Here is a 21,053-nt window from a genome sequence, read left to right on the forward strand (position 1 = left end):
AGCTTTGCCAAATTAAGGAACCAGAACTTGGTTGAACCAGCTACTTCCAGCAGCAGCAGCACAGCAGTGACAAAGGAGGCTTTGCATCCTGCTTTGCTCTGCATTTCCTTAACTACACTTGGATGTAACCCTCATCCCTCTTAACCAGCCACTGGCAGCACAAAGGTATTGCAACTCACCATCGAAGGCAACGGTCTGAGCCTTCATCAGCTCCTTCTCGCTCTTTCGGAGGTAGGGAGCAGCCTCCCCAAACTCTGACATATCGACCATCATCTTGGCAAGGATTCAAGGTGGCACAGCTCACAGAGGAAAAAGAAAGGCACCTGATCCACCAAAGAAAGAGGGAGAAAAAACCCAAACAAATGTCTATTTTGTGAACGATCCAAGGCAATATAAAATGCTCAGCACAACATGGCAGGTGCGTGATCAAAGTGATGATTAATTTGAATGACAAATACCTGGGTTTATGATTAATTTTAATCACAAATACACAGGTTTGGAGCTATACTGCACCCTTAGCTAAACCCTTCCTTGGCTCAGCGTATTTAAAGTCACTCAGATTTTGCAGGGTTCAAAAACCTCGACATGGGTCACAGTTATCTCCACAGGAGAATTTTATCTCTTCTTCATGGCACATATGGTGCTTAGGAGCAGGAGGAACCACTTGAAGCTGTGACCACTTGAAGCTGTGATTTTAAAAACTACTTAGCAGGGGCCTCTTCTGGCCCCTTTCAAAATTGCCTGGATCAGAGGTATGCTCTCATGCCGGTCTCCCTGGAGCTGTGCCACTCAGCCACTTCAAGCACCATCCCAGGCAGGCATTTTCTGGGAAATACGGAGCAAGACTTCACTGCTGCAAACTGAGAACTGTTGCAAGGGTGTGCATTATGCCTTTGATGTAGCTCCAGGGACATATGCCCATGCTCTCGCTGCAGAAAGTCAGCACCGGAGCTGGAAACAGCTCTGCTCCCTGCAGGACACTCCTCTCATTGTAGGAATCAGCATGTTAATAAAAACATGACTAACACAGATTGGGGAGTTGCTGTGCTGGTGCAGCTTCCCAGGTTGCTGGTACCTCCGAATTCACCAGGTCTGCCCCTGCAGCAGGGCGTGACATAGGGCAAGTGTATCCGCAATATTGGTGCAAGGGCTTTGGTTTTAGATTGGTTTGAACATATTAGTCCAGCTTAATGCCTATGCATGTTTTCTAAAATGACAAGGCCGTGGTGTTTAGGAGCCTTTTATCATGAAAGAGAGAGCAGGGGATATGGGTATCAGTGAGACTAATTTGCTGGGTTTGTACTGCCAAGTAATTAATTTGATTGTTTTGTACTCTCTAAAGTGATCAAACACATATGTTGTTTGTTTGTTTTTTTACATACACAGACATAAATACTTACACACACACACACTGATGTAAACTACTCAAAGTGCTGTCCAGAGAATGTCTAAAAGAAGTTCCACTGCTAAAAGGTGTACACACACAATTTTAGAATTTCAGGTATTTTTTTCTTTAAAGTCAAGACTCCATTCAATCACTATTCAAAGCTGTATAACTGACCCTCAGGTATAATCTCTTCCTTTATTTAAATTCTTGTGCAATATCCAGAGCGGTTGGACAATTTTTTGAGAACCCTATCAAGACAGACACTATAGTCTTTCAAAATTTAATTCAATGTATTTCTAAGAAAATCCTGGTAGGAATAAAAACTCCTTGCTAACCAAGGCAGCTTTTTTCCAACACATTCCTCCTGGGGAACGTAAAGCCCTAAGACAGCAGAGCTGCCAAAGTGTTACATCCAGCAGTACAAGCTGGATACCTTCTGTCTTTTTGCTATAGAACAAAAATTTTCTTCTTCAGAATTAACCTTAATTTTTTGTAGACTTAGAAATAATCTTTTAAATCTTAATCTTTTTAAAGATTAAGGGCCTACATAAGCACAAGTATCTCCAATTATTTTAACATGATCTGAACTGACCAAAATTCCCAGCTGGAGACACAACTCAATACCAGCCTGGCAGAGTCTCTCTCCCTCTCAGCTCTAGTGGAGCAATGAAATTACATCAGTTCATACATTTAAACAGAACATCGTTAGAGCATATAAGTGTCATTTCACATTAAACGTGCAAATGCCAGAGGGGCCACTGCAGTGTTAATCTCTAGGACTCAGGGCAGGTTCTCACAAGTCATAATATACGCTAAAGTGCTCTGAACCACTTCTGTGCAGCCTAGCTCCATTTGCAGACCTCTTAGAGACAGTTACTCAGCTATCACCTTCTTGTCTCTTCCCCATCCCCCCATATTCAAGATGAACCACTATGGCAAGTATGTTATGGTGGAAAGCAGCACTATGGCAACTGGGAGAGAACCCCTTTTTCTTCAGCAGCCTGTGTGCTCAGAGATACGGCAGAGGTTGGAGCCCAGGTAGTGCACACCTTGTAGGTGCAGACAACTCAGTGAGGCAAATCCATCACCAGATACAAGAAATTGGAAATTTTGTTTTGTTATGGACATAGGATTATTTTTAAATTGCAGAATACTCAGGAAAGACAAGGCTAAAGCTAAAGATGTTCTAGCTAACAACAAAAAGAGCCAGCCCTTGTATATCACTTGTGGAAGAGTCTTGAAAACACCTACTCCCTGTAGAAAGCCAATACTGTTGCATGAAATTAAGTGGCATGGTGAGGACCACTGACAATTTGATGGTGCATTCAGACTTGGAAAGGAGGGACTTTGTCTTTCTCTGCTGGGACTGTTGGAAGAGAGACCGTAGTACTAGCAGCAGACAGTAACACAATGGCAACAACGTCAGGCATCACTTGGCTTTGAAGGGAGCCCAGTAATTTTCCAAGGGTTGTAACTCAGGTTGGATTAATGAATGCCTTGGACCAGCAAGCTGCTTAAAATTGCAAATTACATAAGCCATCATCTCTTGCAGATGATATAGAAGGCAGAAAAGACGACTTGCAGGTACTAATCATTCCACTCAGATGCATAATTACAAGGGAACTGACACTTCCCTAAACAGTTACTCCAGTTGGCTAAATGAACGTGCTGGTGTTAGAGAAGAAACATGAATTTGCCATTCTAGCATTCAAGCAGCATCCTAGGATGACTAACATAGGCTAGATATTTACTGACACTACTACTAGGCCACATGAAAACCTTAGTCACATCAAAACCACGGTACAGTGTTAAAGCACAGCACCCGCACTTAAAAGTGAGAGAGGTTGGTACTCACCCTGGAGAGCACACAGAATGTGTCACAACTCCGCCTCGTCCAGACTTTATATGCCCCTGTCTCAAGGTCACTGGTGATAACTGTTTAAAGGCATCAGCAGTTTTCCTCCATGCCTATATTTGTCCGCCGGGTCCCAGCTGAGGAGACAATGCCCAAGGCGGGGACACGTGTGGCTGTGCCCTGATGAAGGGGGGCAGGAATGTCAGTGGGGAGAGACACTCTCCTCATTGCTGGCTGCCCCTCACCACACCATTCTTGCTCCATGACTTCATGGAAGAAGCTTTTCCTGCTTCTGTGTTTTCACTGGGGCAAGTATTGCTTTTCCAAGTGCCTCAGAACTTAATTAACATGGGCTTGTGTGTGTGTGTGTAAATTAAGACTATTCAGACGTAACTCCCCCGGAATAAGAAAATCAAAGCTTCTTGCACAAGGGATAAGTGATAGGGGAATTTGGTTACATGACTCAAACTGCCTTCAAGCAACAAAGCTAGGATGTGGGTTCTCATATCCCAGTCCAGGGCTTTAAATCCCCTTCTTGGGCCCAGGAGTTTAAAAGCCAAGACTATAGGCTCAGGTTTGGCATATACAGGTATTCCCCAGAATTAAGAGTGTATTGATTCTGCCTGTAAAGTGAATCACAAATAATGAACAAAGTAGGCATCAATTTTAGAGAGTGTTTTGCTTCAGTAAACTAATTTATGAGACCAAGTTTAGGCAATGTCTGACCTTCTTATCGTAAACTCATTTTTCCTGTAAAACAAGCACCGTAAGTAACTCAGGTCTCATTTCACTGCAACCTATAAATAGCAAAACAACTGACACAGCCAGACTGATTTGCTTTTACCAGCATGCGTAGATATATATGTTCCTTTTGGTGCTGTCATAAACTGAATATAAAAGCACGAAGGAAAATAAATATTGTGGATAATGCTTGTTGGACACAAGGGAAGACAATATATTAGGGCTTTATACAAGTCAATTTCAAGGAAGTGAGGAGGGAGCTTAGCCACAGCTTCATTGAATTCCTAGATACCCACAGGAACAAGTGGTTTGGTTTTTGACCAGGCAAGAAGGAAAATGTCTGCTATGCTGAGTCTGCTATTTTTAAAGCTGTTGCCCTGATGACTGGACAGGGACAGGTTGCACAGACAAAGTAGGTTTGTAAGAAACAGGAATTTATGGAAGTGATAGGCTCAAAGATAGAAGACTGATGTGGCAGGTCTGAGGATCTGAGTGCTTTAGTAACTTGGTATTTTTAGCATTTGGGGAATGCAACCAAGAGACAGAGAATTGCTACTGCTTTGTTAGAGACGTGCACCTCCAGAGCAGAGCCCTCTGCTAAAGCTAGGGCTGAAGTTTTCTGTCCTGCTCTGCATACACCTGTGAAAGGAACCTCTGCTCAAACTGAACATGATCAGCTTGTGTCACCTTCCAGAGCTTGACTGACTGTCACATTTAAACCAGAATCGCTTCCCAGCCTGCTGCTTTAGAGGTGCTTGGTGCCCTCAGCATGGATCTATGTCGATGTCGGATCTAACTCATCGTCTTTTTGCTTTGTAGCTGGCAAAATAGAAAACAGAGCTGGTGATTCTGGCAGCTTAGGTGAACAGCGAGTGATTGTGTAAACTCAAGCAGATGCTCCTGATCATGTAGTTTGAAACAAGGTAAATTGCAAGCATCACCAAGATTTATGGACACCATTAATCTGCTGTGAAAACTGAGAATATGATTATTTTAAGTGATGAGCATATAACACACTGATACTCTCTCCCTCTTGCTCCTCTCTCACATTGCCAGTAGCTTTGCTTCTAAACACAGTATTCCCATTACCACCTACACTGCTTAGAAGAAGCCATCTTCTTACAAATATGCTGTTATCACTTACATTTTTTCTGTTCTGCAAATATTCAGCTTTCATCAGTCCTGCATGAACACTACAATCTCTCTCCCACGCCTCCCTTTTCTTTTTTTGGGGCTGCAAACAACTGTTTCCATCACTGACTCTACGTAATTTCAATGCTTGTGTCGCTTAGAAAAGGACACGGCCAGCACTGGTTTAAACGTGATCAATTTATTTTCCTTGCTAGCCTGATGTGAATTGATACTGCACATTATTCCTGCATTTTTGGAGTTTATTTGCTTTCTTTTAATATGAAAGAGAAACTGAAGCACATTTTCCCTTGATTAAATTTGTAACAGTGACAACCAAAGACATTTGTCTCCTGCAGGGGCTACTTTTAGAAAGGTTAATGCTGGTCACTGTTTCTAGGGAAACAAGGGACTTTGATAAGGAACCCTTGTGACTAACCTATTTTTAATAACATTACATATTGGAAAGGAATGCAATAATGTTTATCAGCTCTAGACACAGATAGTGTCAATATTGTGGTCTTATATGGAAAAGCTGACATTTGGGATCTGTAAAAGCCCAGTTATGAACCCTCTCTGTTTTCTTAGACAAAAAGATCAACCAGTCAGCTGGGCTTTGACAAAAGCTGACCTTTAGACTCCTCTTAATGAAATGTGCACTGTAATAACCTGGCACTCCTGAAAAGCAAGATCAATGAGAGAGAAGGACACCAGTTCAAGATGCAGATGCTTGGAGAAAGCATCTTCTGAATCAGGATCCTCTGGGCTGCTCCATAAGCAAGCAGAAAGACTATCCCTCCATAAGATGCACCTAAAAAGACTGAGAACCTATTATTTACCTTGGGGGCTTTTTTTTGTCAGTGGTCCCTGCTGATGTTGTAGTCTCTGTTTAAAAGACAAATGGGAAAGATCCAAAATGATATAGTTGGATGCTCTTTGAAAGAAAAAGTTCATCCATGTGGGAATAGTTTTGGCAGAAGAAACATGTTAACATCATACCCTGCAGAAAAACCAGGCCTGTTCTGTACAAGTGAATGTATTTTCTCTTGTGAGGAATTATGGTTTAATTCTTCAAGCCGTTGAGGGCCCGAAGAGAGATTGGAGGGGGAGAGAAGCTTGCCCTTAAAAATAGTTGCACTCTGCTACATTTCTAAAGGAGGAGAAAATTGGCACTAAACAGTATACTGAAAGTGTGTTTATGACAGCTAGATTCCCATTATTAGAACCTGAGATTTTCAGGTTTCTGCAAGCCTTTGTGCTCCCCCTGCTGCAGTGCCTGTGCTCCGCCCTGGACACAAGCATCTGCAACCCAAAGAGGTATCGGGACACCTCTTCACGTTCTTTTCAGAATCATATTTTTAAATAGTTTCCCCCAATTAATTCTTTGCTGATAGCTACTGTGTGATGTGATAGTAGAAAGGAAATTTAAATTTCCCTATGGAAAGCATCTGCTTTCAAATATGCCTGGGGGAAATAATTCCTAAGCCACCAAAAGTGTTTTAAGTGCTTTTTAAGCCACTGTAATCCACGATCTATTGTTATCAAAATGCAGACCTCTGAAACCTCTTCCCTTTTGAGCAGCAGGATGTCACTAGTGACTACAGAGCATCATCCCACGAAACCTCAAGAGGAGTGTGGCTGATCTCCCTGCCTTGGTAGCGTGGCAGCATCTGTCCCTCAGCCTCTCATTCCATGCCAAGTGCCCAGCTCCAGGCTGCATTGGCACGTTCCCCTCCCAACCCGGGCTAGGATAATAAACATTTCAGAGCTGTCATTGCTGCCTCTCCCCTGCTGACATTCAATCATTACGGTATCTTAAGAATGTTTAAACAGGTCAGGGTTTTAATGGGAGAGCTTGGCTTCTGGGAGTGAGACTGACAGTGCTTTGAGAGCAGATTAACAGCACTGATAAATCAATCTCATACTGACTCACAGCCATAGAAAAAATAGGAAGGTGAAAAGGGAATGTAGTTAAATAAATGGTCTCATCTCTCCAGCTCTGAAGATATACCAGGGAAGGAAAAGAAGGTTTTTGTCATGGACCTTCTCACTCTTCTTTCTGCAAAAGCTGGCACCCTACCACCTCTCCCTGAAAAGTTTTCAGTCTCCAATAACCTTGAGCATCCCACCCTGCCCATCAGGTCAGAGAGTCATGGCATGTTTTCAGAACTGCGGTGCAACATTTTCCCAACTATCACAGATCCTACTTGCCATTACCGAGTTTTGGGGTTCCCACACATCTCCTGCCCCAACTGAAATTGTTCTGCATTATCCATAACCACTGCGGGGAGGCAGGGAGTTAAAAACAACAACAATGCGTGTAGGTAGTTCAGGTAAATCTTTTCAGCGCTCATTAACGAAGCATTTGTTTGCACAGCACGCCATCAGAATTACTGTAGCCCAGACACCGATTCTATTAAGCCCTTCTGAAGCTAATAGCAGAAGTATTTTAGTCTTGATCAATGCCAGGGAAAAAAAAAATATAAGTGTCTCTCTAGGGTTTGTATTACACAATCTGACTTCAAAGACAGGGTACTTCATTAGCTTACTTCAGGCTCTGACTACGGTGCACTCTCTGCTCCAGCAGCCTGAAAACCACATTTCCATTTCAATAGGCAGCACTGTCCTAAAATACTCCTAGGCCTTCAGACACAACATATTCTAGCTCCCGGTGCCAAACTCCTGCAAGACAGCTTGCCTTTCCTTGCCTTTCAACTTCAAGTATTCTGAGACTGCCTTTAAGGTATGGGCAGAGGTGGGTATAGCCCTTGCTGATCGCTTGGCTTTGCTGCTGTGGAAGCTTATTTTTTAGAGGAACTGAAGGGGAAAGAAGTAAAATATTTATGCCCTTTTAGATACAAGAGGTTTTGTGATTTTTCAATTTTTCGCTGCTGTAACTATGAGTCATAACTCGACTTTCAGTCAAGGATTGTTTGCTGTCTTGTGTTTACCTTATGCCAACTGCAAACTACACTAAGAAAATGCCGTGACAGTTTAATTGGTGAAGCAATTGTCACGGAGGACACTTTATTAACATTGCTAGTGCTGACAGAAGAAACTCTATGTGATAGGCATGACGCTAAATAGTGGGAAAGCACTGCAGGAAGGAGATTGAGGGAATTTTTCAGCAATCTGAAGACGCTGCTTCTTTCCATGCAGAGATACACTGATATACAGATACACTGAGTTGGTCACCTCCACTAAAAATTCAGTCAGCAAAGCTCCTTTAAAAATTAAGGCGAGTTTTTAAAGAAAATCTATCTCTAGAGGTATTGCTTCCTGCCTGAAAAAGCACAAGTCTGTGCTTCGCACATAATCTAATGACTTGATGCTTTTTGTCAGCTGAATTTAAACACCTCCAAAAATGGACATGACATTCTTCTCTCCAGCAGCAATGTTCTGGAGTGACTGGCTGGTGTGTGCATATAAGTGTATATATATAGAGACACACACATACATATTTATACCTCTGTGTGTATATCTAAACATATCTATACATATATAGAGATTTATAAATATGAAAACAAGTTTATTTTCTAACCTCTCCCCTCCCAGCTGTGATGCTCCACCCTTACAGCTTAATACTAGATAAAACAGACGTTTCCCTTGAAGATCTGCTGAACTGACCCTGTGAATTGCTGCTGTATCACTGCCAAACCGTGGTAAACTCCACCACTACGGTGCTCCCTCCTTTCACTACACCAGGCTCCTGCTACCCTGGCTCAGCACCAGCAAGACACAGAGGCTGATGCTACAGCTGAAATCCTGCCACCAGCAAAACCCCCAAAGTGCTTCAAGCTCAGCCTCTTTTCCACACAGGGAATTTCTATTTTGCTGGATAAGCACATCAAGTCTAACCCCAGGTTAGCTTCTGAAAAGGCATAGCAGGGCAAGAGGGGGAAGGGGTGAGCTGCAGCAAACTCCCACTGCTTCAGTGCTATTTGGGGAGGGCAGAGATGGGAGGGCTGACACGCCAGAAGTTACAGGAGAGAGGGTTGGGGAGGCCATGGTGAGAAAAGTCTGTGCTGGACCACGCAGAGAAACCCATTAAACCTGTTGGAAAAAGATTGCACCACATGCCTAGACCAAAATCCACTGGGAGACCATCAGTGAGATCGGCCAGGCCTTTGAGGAGGACGACTGACTTTACCAAAGAGCAGCAGGTGAGGTTACAGGCATAAGTCCCTTCAGAGTCACACCAGCTCCCCAGCATCTGCTAATCTTGTTGAAACAGATTAATTAATTAAATAAATAAATAAATAAATAATTTATTTTTAGTTGAAATTCATATTTTATCTTTACAGGAAAAAATAACGAAGGAGATGGAACAGAAAAAAAAGGCAGCTTATATGCTTGAGTCCTGTTGTACAAAGCCCAAGTACCGGCTCAATATGCAGTTTTAGGCACTTCAGTCTCACACAATGGTCCAGAAATGAAAAGGGAAAGAAGAAAAGAAATAATGTATCTGGTATGATGATGCAAAGCTAGACTGCTGTAAAACCACTCAACAAGAATGGGACATCTGCCCTGGCTCAGTGGATGCCTCTGGAGCTTCACTTTAAATATCAGTAGCTCAGCAGCATGAAAACACCCAACAGCTCACTTGGCAGGACCACCAGCCCGGTTGAGTAACTCACTCACTCAACAGAAAACCTCAGAATTTGATCTATCCAGCCTGTCCCACAGAAACTGCTCCCCAGCAGGTCCATCTATTCAAACCTATTCACCAAAACAATAGTCTTGATTGAAGATCTGTTTACCACCCTGTGAATGCAGATAGTTATTCATCTCACCTTTTCAGATGCTGCTCTGCAGGTCTGGTGCCTGAGTCTTGCCTCTGCTAGAGGAGAGATCGAGATCTCAACAATAACTCCTGCAGGGCAACAAAATAACATTTTTATTTATATAGCTATAGAAAAAATTATATCATCTTTTAAAAATCATCCCTGATGTTTTTCTGAGAATCCAAATTTACAGTAGAAGACTAACTGCAAAATTTAACACTGAACTTTGACAAAAATGTGAGCTATCTTGGAGTAGAAAAATATGCTATAAAAAAAATAGAAAAGGAAGCTTTATTTTTTAAGTTGGATTATTCTGCTGCTTGCCTGTCCTATATATAGGTCTAGTCCTGGTAGAAGCTCTGGTCCTTTTTGTACTGCAACTGGTGAACAGGGATTTCCCAGAGCAGAAAATCTCCCTTCTTGTCCTCACCCAAATGTGCACCAGAACCACCGAGAGGGAATTGCTGAGCTAAAGTGCAGATGATTTCCACTGCATTGCCAGTGTGTTCCGGATACCCACATTCATCCATTACTGACACACCTTCATACTTCAAGATTGGAGAAGTATCCATGCTCAGGAGAAAAATTATATTAAAAACACTGTGATACAGAAATTACTGACAATTTTTAGGAGAAGGAACCCGACCAAAGCAAAGGTAGGGGCTACATATAAACAATGAGGCACTTAGTTCCCACTGCTTTCTCTGTGTGGAATTACAAAGCTGATTACCTTCACGATCATGAACATACTGCTTAGTCCTTCTTCTTTGCTGTTGGACCAGAAAAAAACCCCCAGGAAACAGGACTGTAAGAATTCAACGGTGCCCTCAGGGCAAGTCCCACTCTTCTCCACGGGGAGACAGACTTCTCAACAGCTGGGTTGTCTCTTTCATGCTTGCTTGGTTTCAAAAGTAGGAATTTTACCTGTGTAAAAACTAATGGCAAGTCATTTCTTGCTTAACCAGTTTATTCTGAAACGAGAACAAGAGGGACAGGTTTTAGATATTCTAAGTATAAGGAGCAATGCAATAATTGGCACTGTGGTTCAAACAGAATAGGCAGATACATTCAAAGACAATAGCAATGCCCATTATGCTTCAGGTTACATTGCAGGGAAACCTGGCTCACCCTTCATTGGACACACAGCCTTGAATTTTAGCTACTTGCAGCAATCAAAAGACTATCCTGAATACACCCGAACTACTTACAGTTTTCTATTGCCACACAAGGAGTCTGTGCCTTGTCAGGTAAAAAGCATGCAAATTGGTGTTTGAGACCAATAAGTAGAATTTATTTCAATGAGAGAAAGAATCAGAGAGCAGATACCGAGTCCCATTTCCCAGAAACAGTAACCCAAATGACATTTAAGACCAAGTCCAACAGTAAGCACCAATTCTATCCCATACTCATGCGGTGTAGACAGGTCTGACTGATTTGTTCAGAGTGGGCATAACATTCAATGAAAAACCACCCAAATGCTTCCTTAACCAGAAAGGACACAGTCTTTCAGACTACAGCTTCAAGGTGTGTTTTAACGAGTGTTAAAAGAGTATGAATGTGTGCTTTTGTACAGCCTGTGGTAAGAGGCTACAAAATGAAACAGAACCTTCCACACTCTTCCTATTCCCCATACCACAGCCTGTTTGTTAGCAGTAACAATGCGTGACATGTCACACGGGGGTGTGCTGAGCTGAGCTCCAGACCTCTGACCCTGAATCACTGATAAAGTCTTGACATGGAAAAAAGGGCAGCCCGAGTGCCTTCACAGCAGCCAAGCTCTGGGATTCAGCAACGCCTGCCTCAATCCAGCTCTCTCCTTTAAGTGTCTCCTAGCACCATTATCAGAACCAGAAGTGAAGAGGTATCAGCAATGGAAAGATATTTTTGCACTGAGCTCTTTCGCAGGATGTGGTTCCTGTCTGACTCCCCCCGTCCAGCGCAGCAGCCAGGGCCCAGCGAGGGGAGCACACGTGTGTGCGCAGACACGCGCGAGGGGACCCGCCTGCCACGAAGGCTGCTGGACACGGGGTGCATTCAAAGAACAAGCCAAGTGACAACCAGCCAGCCATGCCTTGACATATTCATAGCACTTAATTTTCCTCCTTTCTGTCCCTCCTCTCACCTAAGGACCAGATGGTCTAGGGGTGGGCTCGTAATCTCCCTTCACACCTGTCTCTTCCTGGACTTGGAAAAAGCATACCGCAGAAAGGGAACACCAGCAGTCCTCATTACTTGTGGCTCCATGTTTACAGACTAAAACCCAACCATAAATGGGCAAGAAAGAATAATTAGCAGATACTGTTTCAGTCTTACTCCTCCTTTATCCATTAATGTCTTCGAAGACACCCCCTTCCTCCCCAAAATAAACCTGTCATTGAAAAAACAGGACGGACACTTCACCTCGATCGTTAGTACAACATGACAAAACATACTAAGCACTGACATGTAATTCATCATTCTCAAGATTCAGCACTTGCCGTGTCTATCAGAATTTCTTTAGAGATCTCAAATACCAAAAAAGGAATCCTGCACTTGCTAAGAGAACGTCTTCCTAGCAATAAAGGATTAGGGTCCTTAAATAAAAGCTGAAAATTCTGCGTGAACTGATGATAAGAACAAATCATTAGTATTAAAAATGCAAATACACAGAGGATATATCATCCTCCTACACCAGCAGTATTTCTGATCAGCCAGTCTAAGTAAATCCAGCTCAGTATTTATGTATTCAACTTGAAGAAAAATACTTATTAAGGACAGAATTACAGTTAGGAATAAGACAATGGTGCTGCCATTAGCCTCCAACCAAGCATCACTGATCCAGGAGATTAAGAGATTAGATAAAAAGAAACCAAACTGAACTGAAACAAGAAACGTATATTTAGGGTGTTCAAAAAGTCTTAATGTTACGGTATAGTGAGGACAGACTGACTAAAGCATCTGTTTGTATTCCTACGAGCCTTTTTAAAGCCAGTTCCACCTTCCTGGATTCATTGAATGAGTAATCACTAGCATTCATTCATTTTATCAGGCTTTTTTTTTTTTTTTTTGCTTTTCTCCCCTTCAGGACGTCCCCGTTTCAAAATGTCTTGTGAAGACTGAGAGAGGAGCACCAGCTGTGGCTCCTGCACAAGACTTCTGGCCTTCTGGAAGCGCAGAGTACTGAGGAGCAGAGAGCTATTTTAAGGGCAGAGCTACTGGAGACTGCTTAGACAACCAGCAGTCAGCAGCCCCCTAACGAGCCCCACACCTAGTTTGTATGACTGAAGCCTCACACAGAGCAGCTCATTCTACTCAGGTTTGGCTTTTAATATGGAGTAGAACTCGGTTAGGGCTTTTTTTCTAGAGGGAGAACACACACAAAGAAATGCCATAGAAATGCTATTTTCTGACTCCTGCCAGCATCAAGTGTTCTCTGTGGTTTTCCCTCATTCCCAGCAGCAGGCAAGGTTTCAGTGGTGTGGGGGACATTTCAAGCAGAAATATGCAGGCCACTCAACCATTAAGCCATTTAACCTTTAAAGACTAAAGCTAAGTGACACAGCTAATCCACCAGTAAAAGCCTGTGTGTGCCCTGTTTCCCTTGTAAGAGTGGCATTACAGCCACTGCAGAAGACTGATAACAGGTTGCATTATCTCCAATATCATCATATTTAAAATTTCTCATGCTGTTCTCTATATGTAACATTAAATGCAGCCATTGCTAATAACTTGGCTTAATTGTTAGCTGATTTCTTCATATACATGCAGGCAGAAGATTTCGATTATTTTTAATTATATGGAAAGTTCCAAATGTCTGTTTTATTCCATTGAGATCATTCAGAACTCTGAAAAACCTGCAAGCGCTTAGTTCTTTAAATGACAGTTTTTAATTAATTTGAACTCGGGCTAATTAAAAGATTTGCAGACCACAACAATCTAGTTCATTTTCAAAAGGCAAACTTTTGCAGCAAATACGCTCTATTTTCTGTTGAGATTAAAGATTCAGCCCCTATTTTAAGCGCAAAACCCTCTTCAGCCTTAACAGTGGAATTTATAAATGACAGCAGGTAACAGAAGTGCTCCATTGGTTTGGAGTCTAAGCTACAAAAAATACCTCTTGAGCATACCCAAATCCACTGCTCCAACTTGCATGAAAATCTGGGCATTGGAGACAGGAACAAGAGCTTTAGCCAGAGTCTTTGGTGGTAACAACCTTGGCTTAACCCTCTCACCTATCAAATACTTCGTGCAGCACTGTATAAAGGGGAAAACCAATGGCCAGCTTTGACAGCCACAGACAGCCAGCCTGCAACAAAATAAGGGAATTGAGTTTGCTAGGTACTCCACGAAAACACTTGCTTCAGTGGATAAATTTCAAAGGAAGGACAAAATATTTTACTTTCAATTTGTAACCAACAAAAACAAAGCTGTGGTTGTGCTACAAATATCTCCCCACCCACAGCTATTTTGTCCTCACCGATCAATTCCAACGTCATTGGACAACAGGAAAGTGGCTCTGATGACAGCCCTACAAATCAGTAGCCAGCTAGAAGCTGGACTCTGAAGCCAACTGAGTGAGGAGTTGTTTTTCTCAAATTCAGTGGCCCAGAGCCCAGGCCAGCCAGCACCTCCATAAGTTCCAAGCCAGCATCATGATATGCCATTTCCATCCTACTGCAACAACCTGCCCAGGGACACAGGAGACACCCCATTCCTGAGGGGTTTTAGGGTGCAATTGGACAAGGTGCTATGCAATCTCATCCAGGCTCCCTTTCCCATCAAAGGATGGACCAGATGATCTCCCAGGGTCCCCTCCTACCTGGGCTGTTCTGTGATCACTAGGGGCACAGAGATGAGGAAACTTTTGTGTAGAGCAAAACAAGGACTTGAGGAGGACAAAGGACATGATTCCACCGTGCATAAATTTTGCTGCTTTCAGTCTGCACTTCTTTAAATGTATGAAAGTCACCAAGTCCTTGACTGGCATGAACAAAGTTGGATTTTCATCACGACACCTTCACACAGCTGCTGGCAATGAGCTTCCTTCATACACAAATATAGTTAATGTATACAGCGATTGTTGGCTTGATTTCTCCATTTAGAGTGAGTAATGCATAGAGCCATAGTAACCAGCTCCTGCCTGAGTCCTCCTTCTCTTCTGAAGTCAATTCACTTATGCATGGCTCTGTGAAGAGGAGTTTATATTTCTCCTGGTTGGAAGAGCAGGGAGATCTGGCTCTCAGTTCTGCCACATGCTGCAGATATGACATGGAATGACCTTGGCTATTGTTCTGTAAGTGGTTTTCCAGCGTGTCACATGCATCTGTTACCCACTTATCGACCCACTTGAGTCTATATAAACCAGCCAATATTCTCTCTGCTAAGCAGGGTTATTAAAAATGCAGCTTCAATGTGCAGTAATATCTCCAAACACATTTTCCAGTCAAGGTATTAATAGTTTTAAAGCGTTGAAAAACCATTTTCAATGAGTTTATGGAGTTTCAGGCTTGTAGCTAGCATTCACATTAGCATTTTTCCTGCCTAAAGCATATTGAATCTGAGGACATTTAGCTTTTCATGCTTTAAAGATATGAGCATGCCAGAGCCTTTAACACAAGATAACAAAATCCAGTTTCACTTGTGTAGATCAGCTCTTGTAAGTGTTGCTACCCAAGCGCTGAAGTCCCAGATCTGATCTAAGCTTTATCCCTTCCTAAATGGGTAAAAATAAACACATCCTTTCTTGCCCTTTATGGAGATAAAAACATTGCAAAGAAGGAAGAACATGTGTACTGTGAAGAACAGAGCCACGCAGCAGAGATCAGCTCAAAAGGGTATGCAGAAAGTACTACTTTAGTTGTTGAGCCCTTTATAGTAAATAGCGGTGTTTAGATACAAAATAAACGGTTCAGATGGTAGCTTAGACTGCAGACCTGTTCCAGGAAGAGAGAAAAGTCTACCTCCTTCCCCAGAAAGCCTTAAAGAGATTACAGAGACCTTTCCACAGAAGAATAATATGTAGAGTTTAAGAAAAAGCTCAAAGCTATTGTGATATTTTAATTGCTACACAGTACCTTTCTGAATGAGAGGGAAGGTGGCCACATGCATGAACTGTGGAAAGCAACTATTTTAGATAGCACTAAACCAGGTTTGCCCTAAATTGCTGAGCTGAACTTTACCTTGGGCTATGCACAAGTACAGAAGTTACCAGAGCCCTGCTGGCATCAGTATTAAACAGTATTAAACAATTGTTATTGCTTAATATTTCAGTCCAGGTGACTTGTCATCCAGGCACATGTCCTTGTTAGATTTTCCTGGAACTGATGATGTTTAATGAGTCTGGGAGAAATCCAGGAAAATGTTATCACTGAACAACAGACATAGAATAACGCCAGACTTCAGCTACCTGATCTAAAATTTTTATCACACTTCAATGAATGGAAAATACTTCCCAAAGATTAGGACCACTCCTTCTATCTCTCCTCTAATTACTTTCTACCTTAAGTTCTGAGGAATGGAAGAGCTTTGGGGAGGTGATGGTGTAGAGGACATTGTTTTCTGTAATACAAGCCTCATGCTTCTTAACTCGTGGGGCAAAACCCCACTCTTACATCCTTGCTATCCATGGCTATAGTGCAATAGCTTTTCAGATTACACACATCCCACATGATGGTAAAATTCTGACACATTTAAAACACTGATAATTTAAATACTTTTCCTCTGAGACTCACTGACATAAGACATCAGCTTTATCTCAGAAGGATATCAAGGAAAGATAGAAGAGACTTAATGAACGTCACCCTCCAACAAACAGCAAAGTTATCACCTGGTGAACTGTACCTCAACACTTGCACTTGCTTGGGCTCAGCCAAATGGCTTTTCACCTCCAACAACTGTCATTTGCAATCCCCCTTGTGAGCAGGCTTGGTAAGCTACTACAGCTTAGGTCTAGCTTCTATCCTTTCTTCTCACCAACTTATGAATAAACATGACAGTATCATCAGGCCTTAAGTAGTTAGACTTATAATAAACAAGGCTTGGGAGCAGGAGGGAAAGAGGGAAGGAAAAATGTCATTTGAGTACTCCAGGCTTCAGAAATAGAACAAAAATTGGAGGCTGTGTGACCTCGCTTCAGCACCTGCGTGCGTAAGCGCTCTGCTTCCAGCGCTGTGATTAGATGCTATTTTTCCCCTGGGGGCTCTGCCTCATTCTGCATATGAGATAGGTCTGCGTGGGGAGGAAGGCAGAGTCAGGTGGCGAAGGAGACACTGCTGTCTGCATGTCCCTTTCCACTCTGTTGCAGAAGCTGCCTTCTGTATGAGTCAGAAGTGGGAAAAGAAAGAGGATTTTAAGATTCAAGTAATTGCTTGCTGCATTAGTATGCCAGGAGGCTTCACTACAACAGCAAGCAAGCCATTTACACGACTTTTAGCCAGGTAACCACCATAACTGGTTTTATTTTCTATGTAACGAGAGGTTGAAACCCTGATTTGCACAGAAATGCTGAGTGGAAGCACACGGAAATACTGCAGGTCAGGGCTGCAGGCAAAGCCACCGAGATCCAGCCTCTGGAGCTGTGGAAAGCATACCTGTGCATTCATGTGTGAAATGCTATGTACTAACAAATGGAGGTTTTCAGCCTTTGACATAAGGAGTCTCAAATTAGCAGTTTACCCTAATGCATCTTGACTTCCCGTTGGTAACACAAAGGTAATGGTACGTAGATACTGTAATGACAGGAACCATACAGATATGAATGAGTGAGGGAGGCTACACAGTAGATATTCCATCTTGCTGTTTAATAGCTACATACAGGCAAAGGTTCTTCGCACACACACGGGTGTTTGAGCACCATCTAAGCAGCAGCAGCCTCTGAGCAGTCTGGGGGAGAACAGTCACCTGGAGGGTAGCATGCATCAACCAGCCTAAAAACTGGGCAATCCAAGCATACCTTGCCTAAAAATATACAGCACTTCAGTCACAGACACTAAACAGAGTTGATGTTGTTTCCCAGCATATTCACACACACACCTTACCAATATAAACAACTTCTGCCCTTGCTAGTGAAAGGCACGAAGGCATTTACTTGGCCTTTGCAGAACACAAGTAAAGCAACAGCACAATACCTCAAAGCATGTTCTGAGGAGCTTTTCAGAGCTGGAGCTTTTCAGTACTGAAGCAAACTCCTAAACTGACGCTGAAATGAACACAATAGCTCTCCGAGGTTCCCCACTGCCTCAGAAAGCCACAACAAAAAACTTGTATTGATTCATCTCATCTCCAATATAAGCAAGAAAATTAAAGGCTTCTTTTAAAACTAGATTCATTTCCAATTGCTAGATGCATGATAAAAATAAACCAAAGATATTTTTCTAAGCCTTAGGCTCAAAAGATAAAGAGAGAAACAATTAAGGCACTCAATATGACACATAAGCAAGAAGAAATGGCCCCCATCCTCCAAACAAGATGAAAGAAAATATATTGTAACTGAGCAGCACTGGATTTTTTTTCCCCCTGGCGCTTATCAGTAGCCTTTGTGGCTTTTTAAATTATAATAGCTCTATATTTTCTTCGAAGGTTATAGGGCATCATGGCTGTGCTGTAAAACAACTGATATTCAACACTTGAGTATCAATGTAAGCAAATAATACACCCAGATAGATTATTCTGAAGGATAACTGAGTCAAAATAACAGCTGCTTACTTACAAAATTAGTTTTTAATAACTTAATACAGTGTAAAATCCTAAAACAGATTGTTAGCTCAGTTACTCTGAAAAAAAATTTAATCAGTACAGTATTTTTTCTCTCGTGTAAAGGCTTAGCTACATATGGGTAAGTCAAGGACTAGCCATCCCTGCTATGTAGGAGATCCCACCAGTATGAGATGCTTGTTCTCCAGGGAGAGATAACCTTTTCAAAGATGTACTTTGGCCCAAGGAACAGGATCCTATGGAATTTAATTAAATGACAACTCAAAGGCCAGACGTAGAACAGAGACTCTTTAACATGAGCCAACCACATTCAAAGAAAACTGCAATCAACAGTAATACTACAGTTACCTTAGTAAAGGAAATCTGGGATCTTTCCACTCCTATATTGGGATCTGGTGACACAATCTCCCCCTTCCCCTGCACTTTCTCCTTTCCTTATTCCAGAGCATAAGCAATGTAGAAAATATGTCAGAAAAACAAACAAACAAAACTGTCTCCCTAAGCTTCCCACATTGCAACAAGGAATGTGCAAGCCACCTTCATCACATTTCTCCAACACTGAAGAGTTCATTTCTGACACAGAGCTTTTAGAGGAAAAGATGTTTTCAAGCCCTGAAAACAAGCAGTGCTTTCAAAGTCCATCTAAGCAACAAGAGTACAATGCCCAGTCCCAAGTAACCTATCTTGTCCTTGGCTTGTTCCTTCTTTCTTAAGGAGAAAGCCCCGAGGTTTGTATCACACACAGTACATATATCCCAGCATACTGTGTTCAGTACTGGGGTTGTGTACTGCCTGAAAAGATACTTCAGATCACTCCCAAATATGCTTCAAGGTCCTCCGTACCTTCTTCCTTTCTGCCTCCCTACACCAAATAAAGTGTTTCATTACCTTCTTTCCTCAAGGCTGTGCAAAGCTCAGCTATTAGCCCAACAGCTTTGGATTCAATTTCACAACTGTGCACATTTGATATGAGGTTGAACACTTCCTATTGTCGTTAGGACTTCTTGCCCAGACTGTGGCCAGTTTTGTCCACACAGTCCATTTTTCAGGCTAGGCCAGAACATTCACTTCAAGACTCAAGGGAGGTGAATCCAGATACCTTTCCTCACAGACAGGTGCCTTACCCCCAGCACCATCTTTTTTGTTTCTTTTTTTCCCCAGTCAGCATCAAAAATACATAATGCTAAAAGGGGAAAGTTGCTGCCCCAATAGATTTGTTACACTGTTTTCCCTTTTTGGTGGTTTCTCCACGAGAAAGGAAGACACTGGCAGAAGAAAGCAGCACGCAGTGATGCTCTTACACATTTCTCCTGGGAAGATGGGGTAGTGGGGCAAACACCACAACAGTTCTCATAACGATACACCAGCAGTTTGCATATTTCCATTTCCAAAGACATCCTCAGTAACAAAACAAACAAAATCTGTTATCATGAGCAAAGTGGCTGCAATGTTTGCTCCAAACCTAATGCAGCTCAGAAATAATGGCTCAGGAAGACAGACTTCACATAAGGGATCCCATAACTCCTGTCTGTTTTCAGACAAAAGCTAATGGCCACAGAAAACCCCTGACCCAACCCAACCCCCACCTTCTGGACTCAAACTTGCATTTAGAGCCCAGTTAGAAAGCCATACGGGCACATAAAGGAGACATGGAGAGTTTCAACTCTAATGCTGAGCACGAAACACACACATAGACCCAGCTGGCTCTTCTTACTAATTCCCCTTTATAGGAATCACTCATGGTAAGACAAGATCTCCCAGCTGACCACCAGCAGCCAAGACCATCATGTAATCCCAGGTCAAAGGGCAAAGGTTGCGTCCAAAGGAACACGAGATTGTTCCTTAGGAAGAGGTTAACATATTGCAACTATGAGAACTCAGGCACGGCAGAATCAAACAGAATCTGGACATAAAATGAGTCATACTACCTTGTTATTTCTGTTCTGAAATGGACATCTTGGAAACAGTTGCTTAATTCTTCCAAGTGACCAGAACAATCCAGGCTGCCATTCAGGAGGTGGGGAAGCACCTTGCCCTGTTGTCAGGCATGGTCCAGGACTATCAGGATATTTACATTAACAGCTGTACAGCTTTCAGTGTGACATAATCAGCCTAACTAGTTACCCCTCATTTCTACATACTCCTAGGAAAGGAGCCAATTTAGGTTGGACTGTGGTAGAGAGAGATGGATGTGTCACTGGGGATATAAAGCTAGCAGACTGTTCCAAACCTCATCAGGCTGCAGAAGGGAAATTGGTGAGATGGAAAGGAAGCATGCTTCAGTGAGCAAATCTGAAGATTTCCAAAGTAACCAGATGGGAACGCATGGAGGAGTTTATTTATATATAAACCAACTTTGCAAGGTTGAAAGAATATTTTGTGAAATAAGTACTTGCCTAAAAATACTTGATCTTTGGCTGCTAACAATAAACTCTAAGAAAAAGGAGCTGAGAACCTCTTCTTACAT

General features: G+C 42.4%; 1 protein-coding gene across 2 annotated transcripts in view; it reads right to left on the bottom strand.

Annotated features, from left to right (window-relative positions):
- Positions 1-319, bottom strand: part of MYH15 (myosin heavy chain 15) — a 45,466-nt gene extending 45,147 nt beyond the window's left edge. Inside the window, exon 1 of one of the 2 annotated variants that reach the window (XM_017807984.1) lies at positions 180-319. In XM_017807984.1, coding sequence (XP_017663473.1) covers positions 180-273 — 94 coding nt within the window. In that variant the 5' untranslated portion in view covers positions 274-319. The remainder of the gene's footprint in view (positions 1-179) is intronic. The other variant, XM_017807985.1, reaches the window with a different exon arrangement.
- Between the last annotated feature and the right edge of the window lie 20,734 nt (positions 320-21,053).

The sequence above is a fragment of the Lepidothrix coronata genome, unplaced genomic scaffold, assembly GCF_001604755.1.
Source record: "Lepidothrix coronata isolate B3197 unplaced genomic scaffold, Lepidothrix_coronata-1.0 Scaffold21, whole genome shotgun sequence".
Taxonomy (NCBI): Eukaryota; Metazoa; Chordata; class Aves; order Passeriformes; family Pipridae; genus Lepidothrix; species Lepidothrix coronata.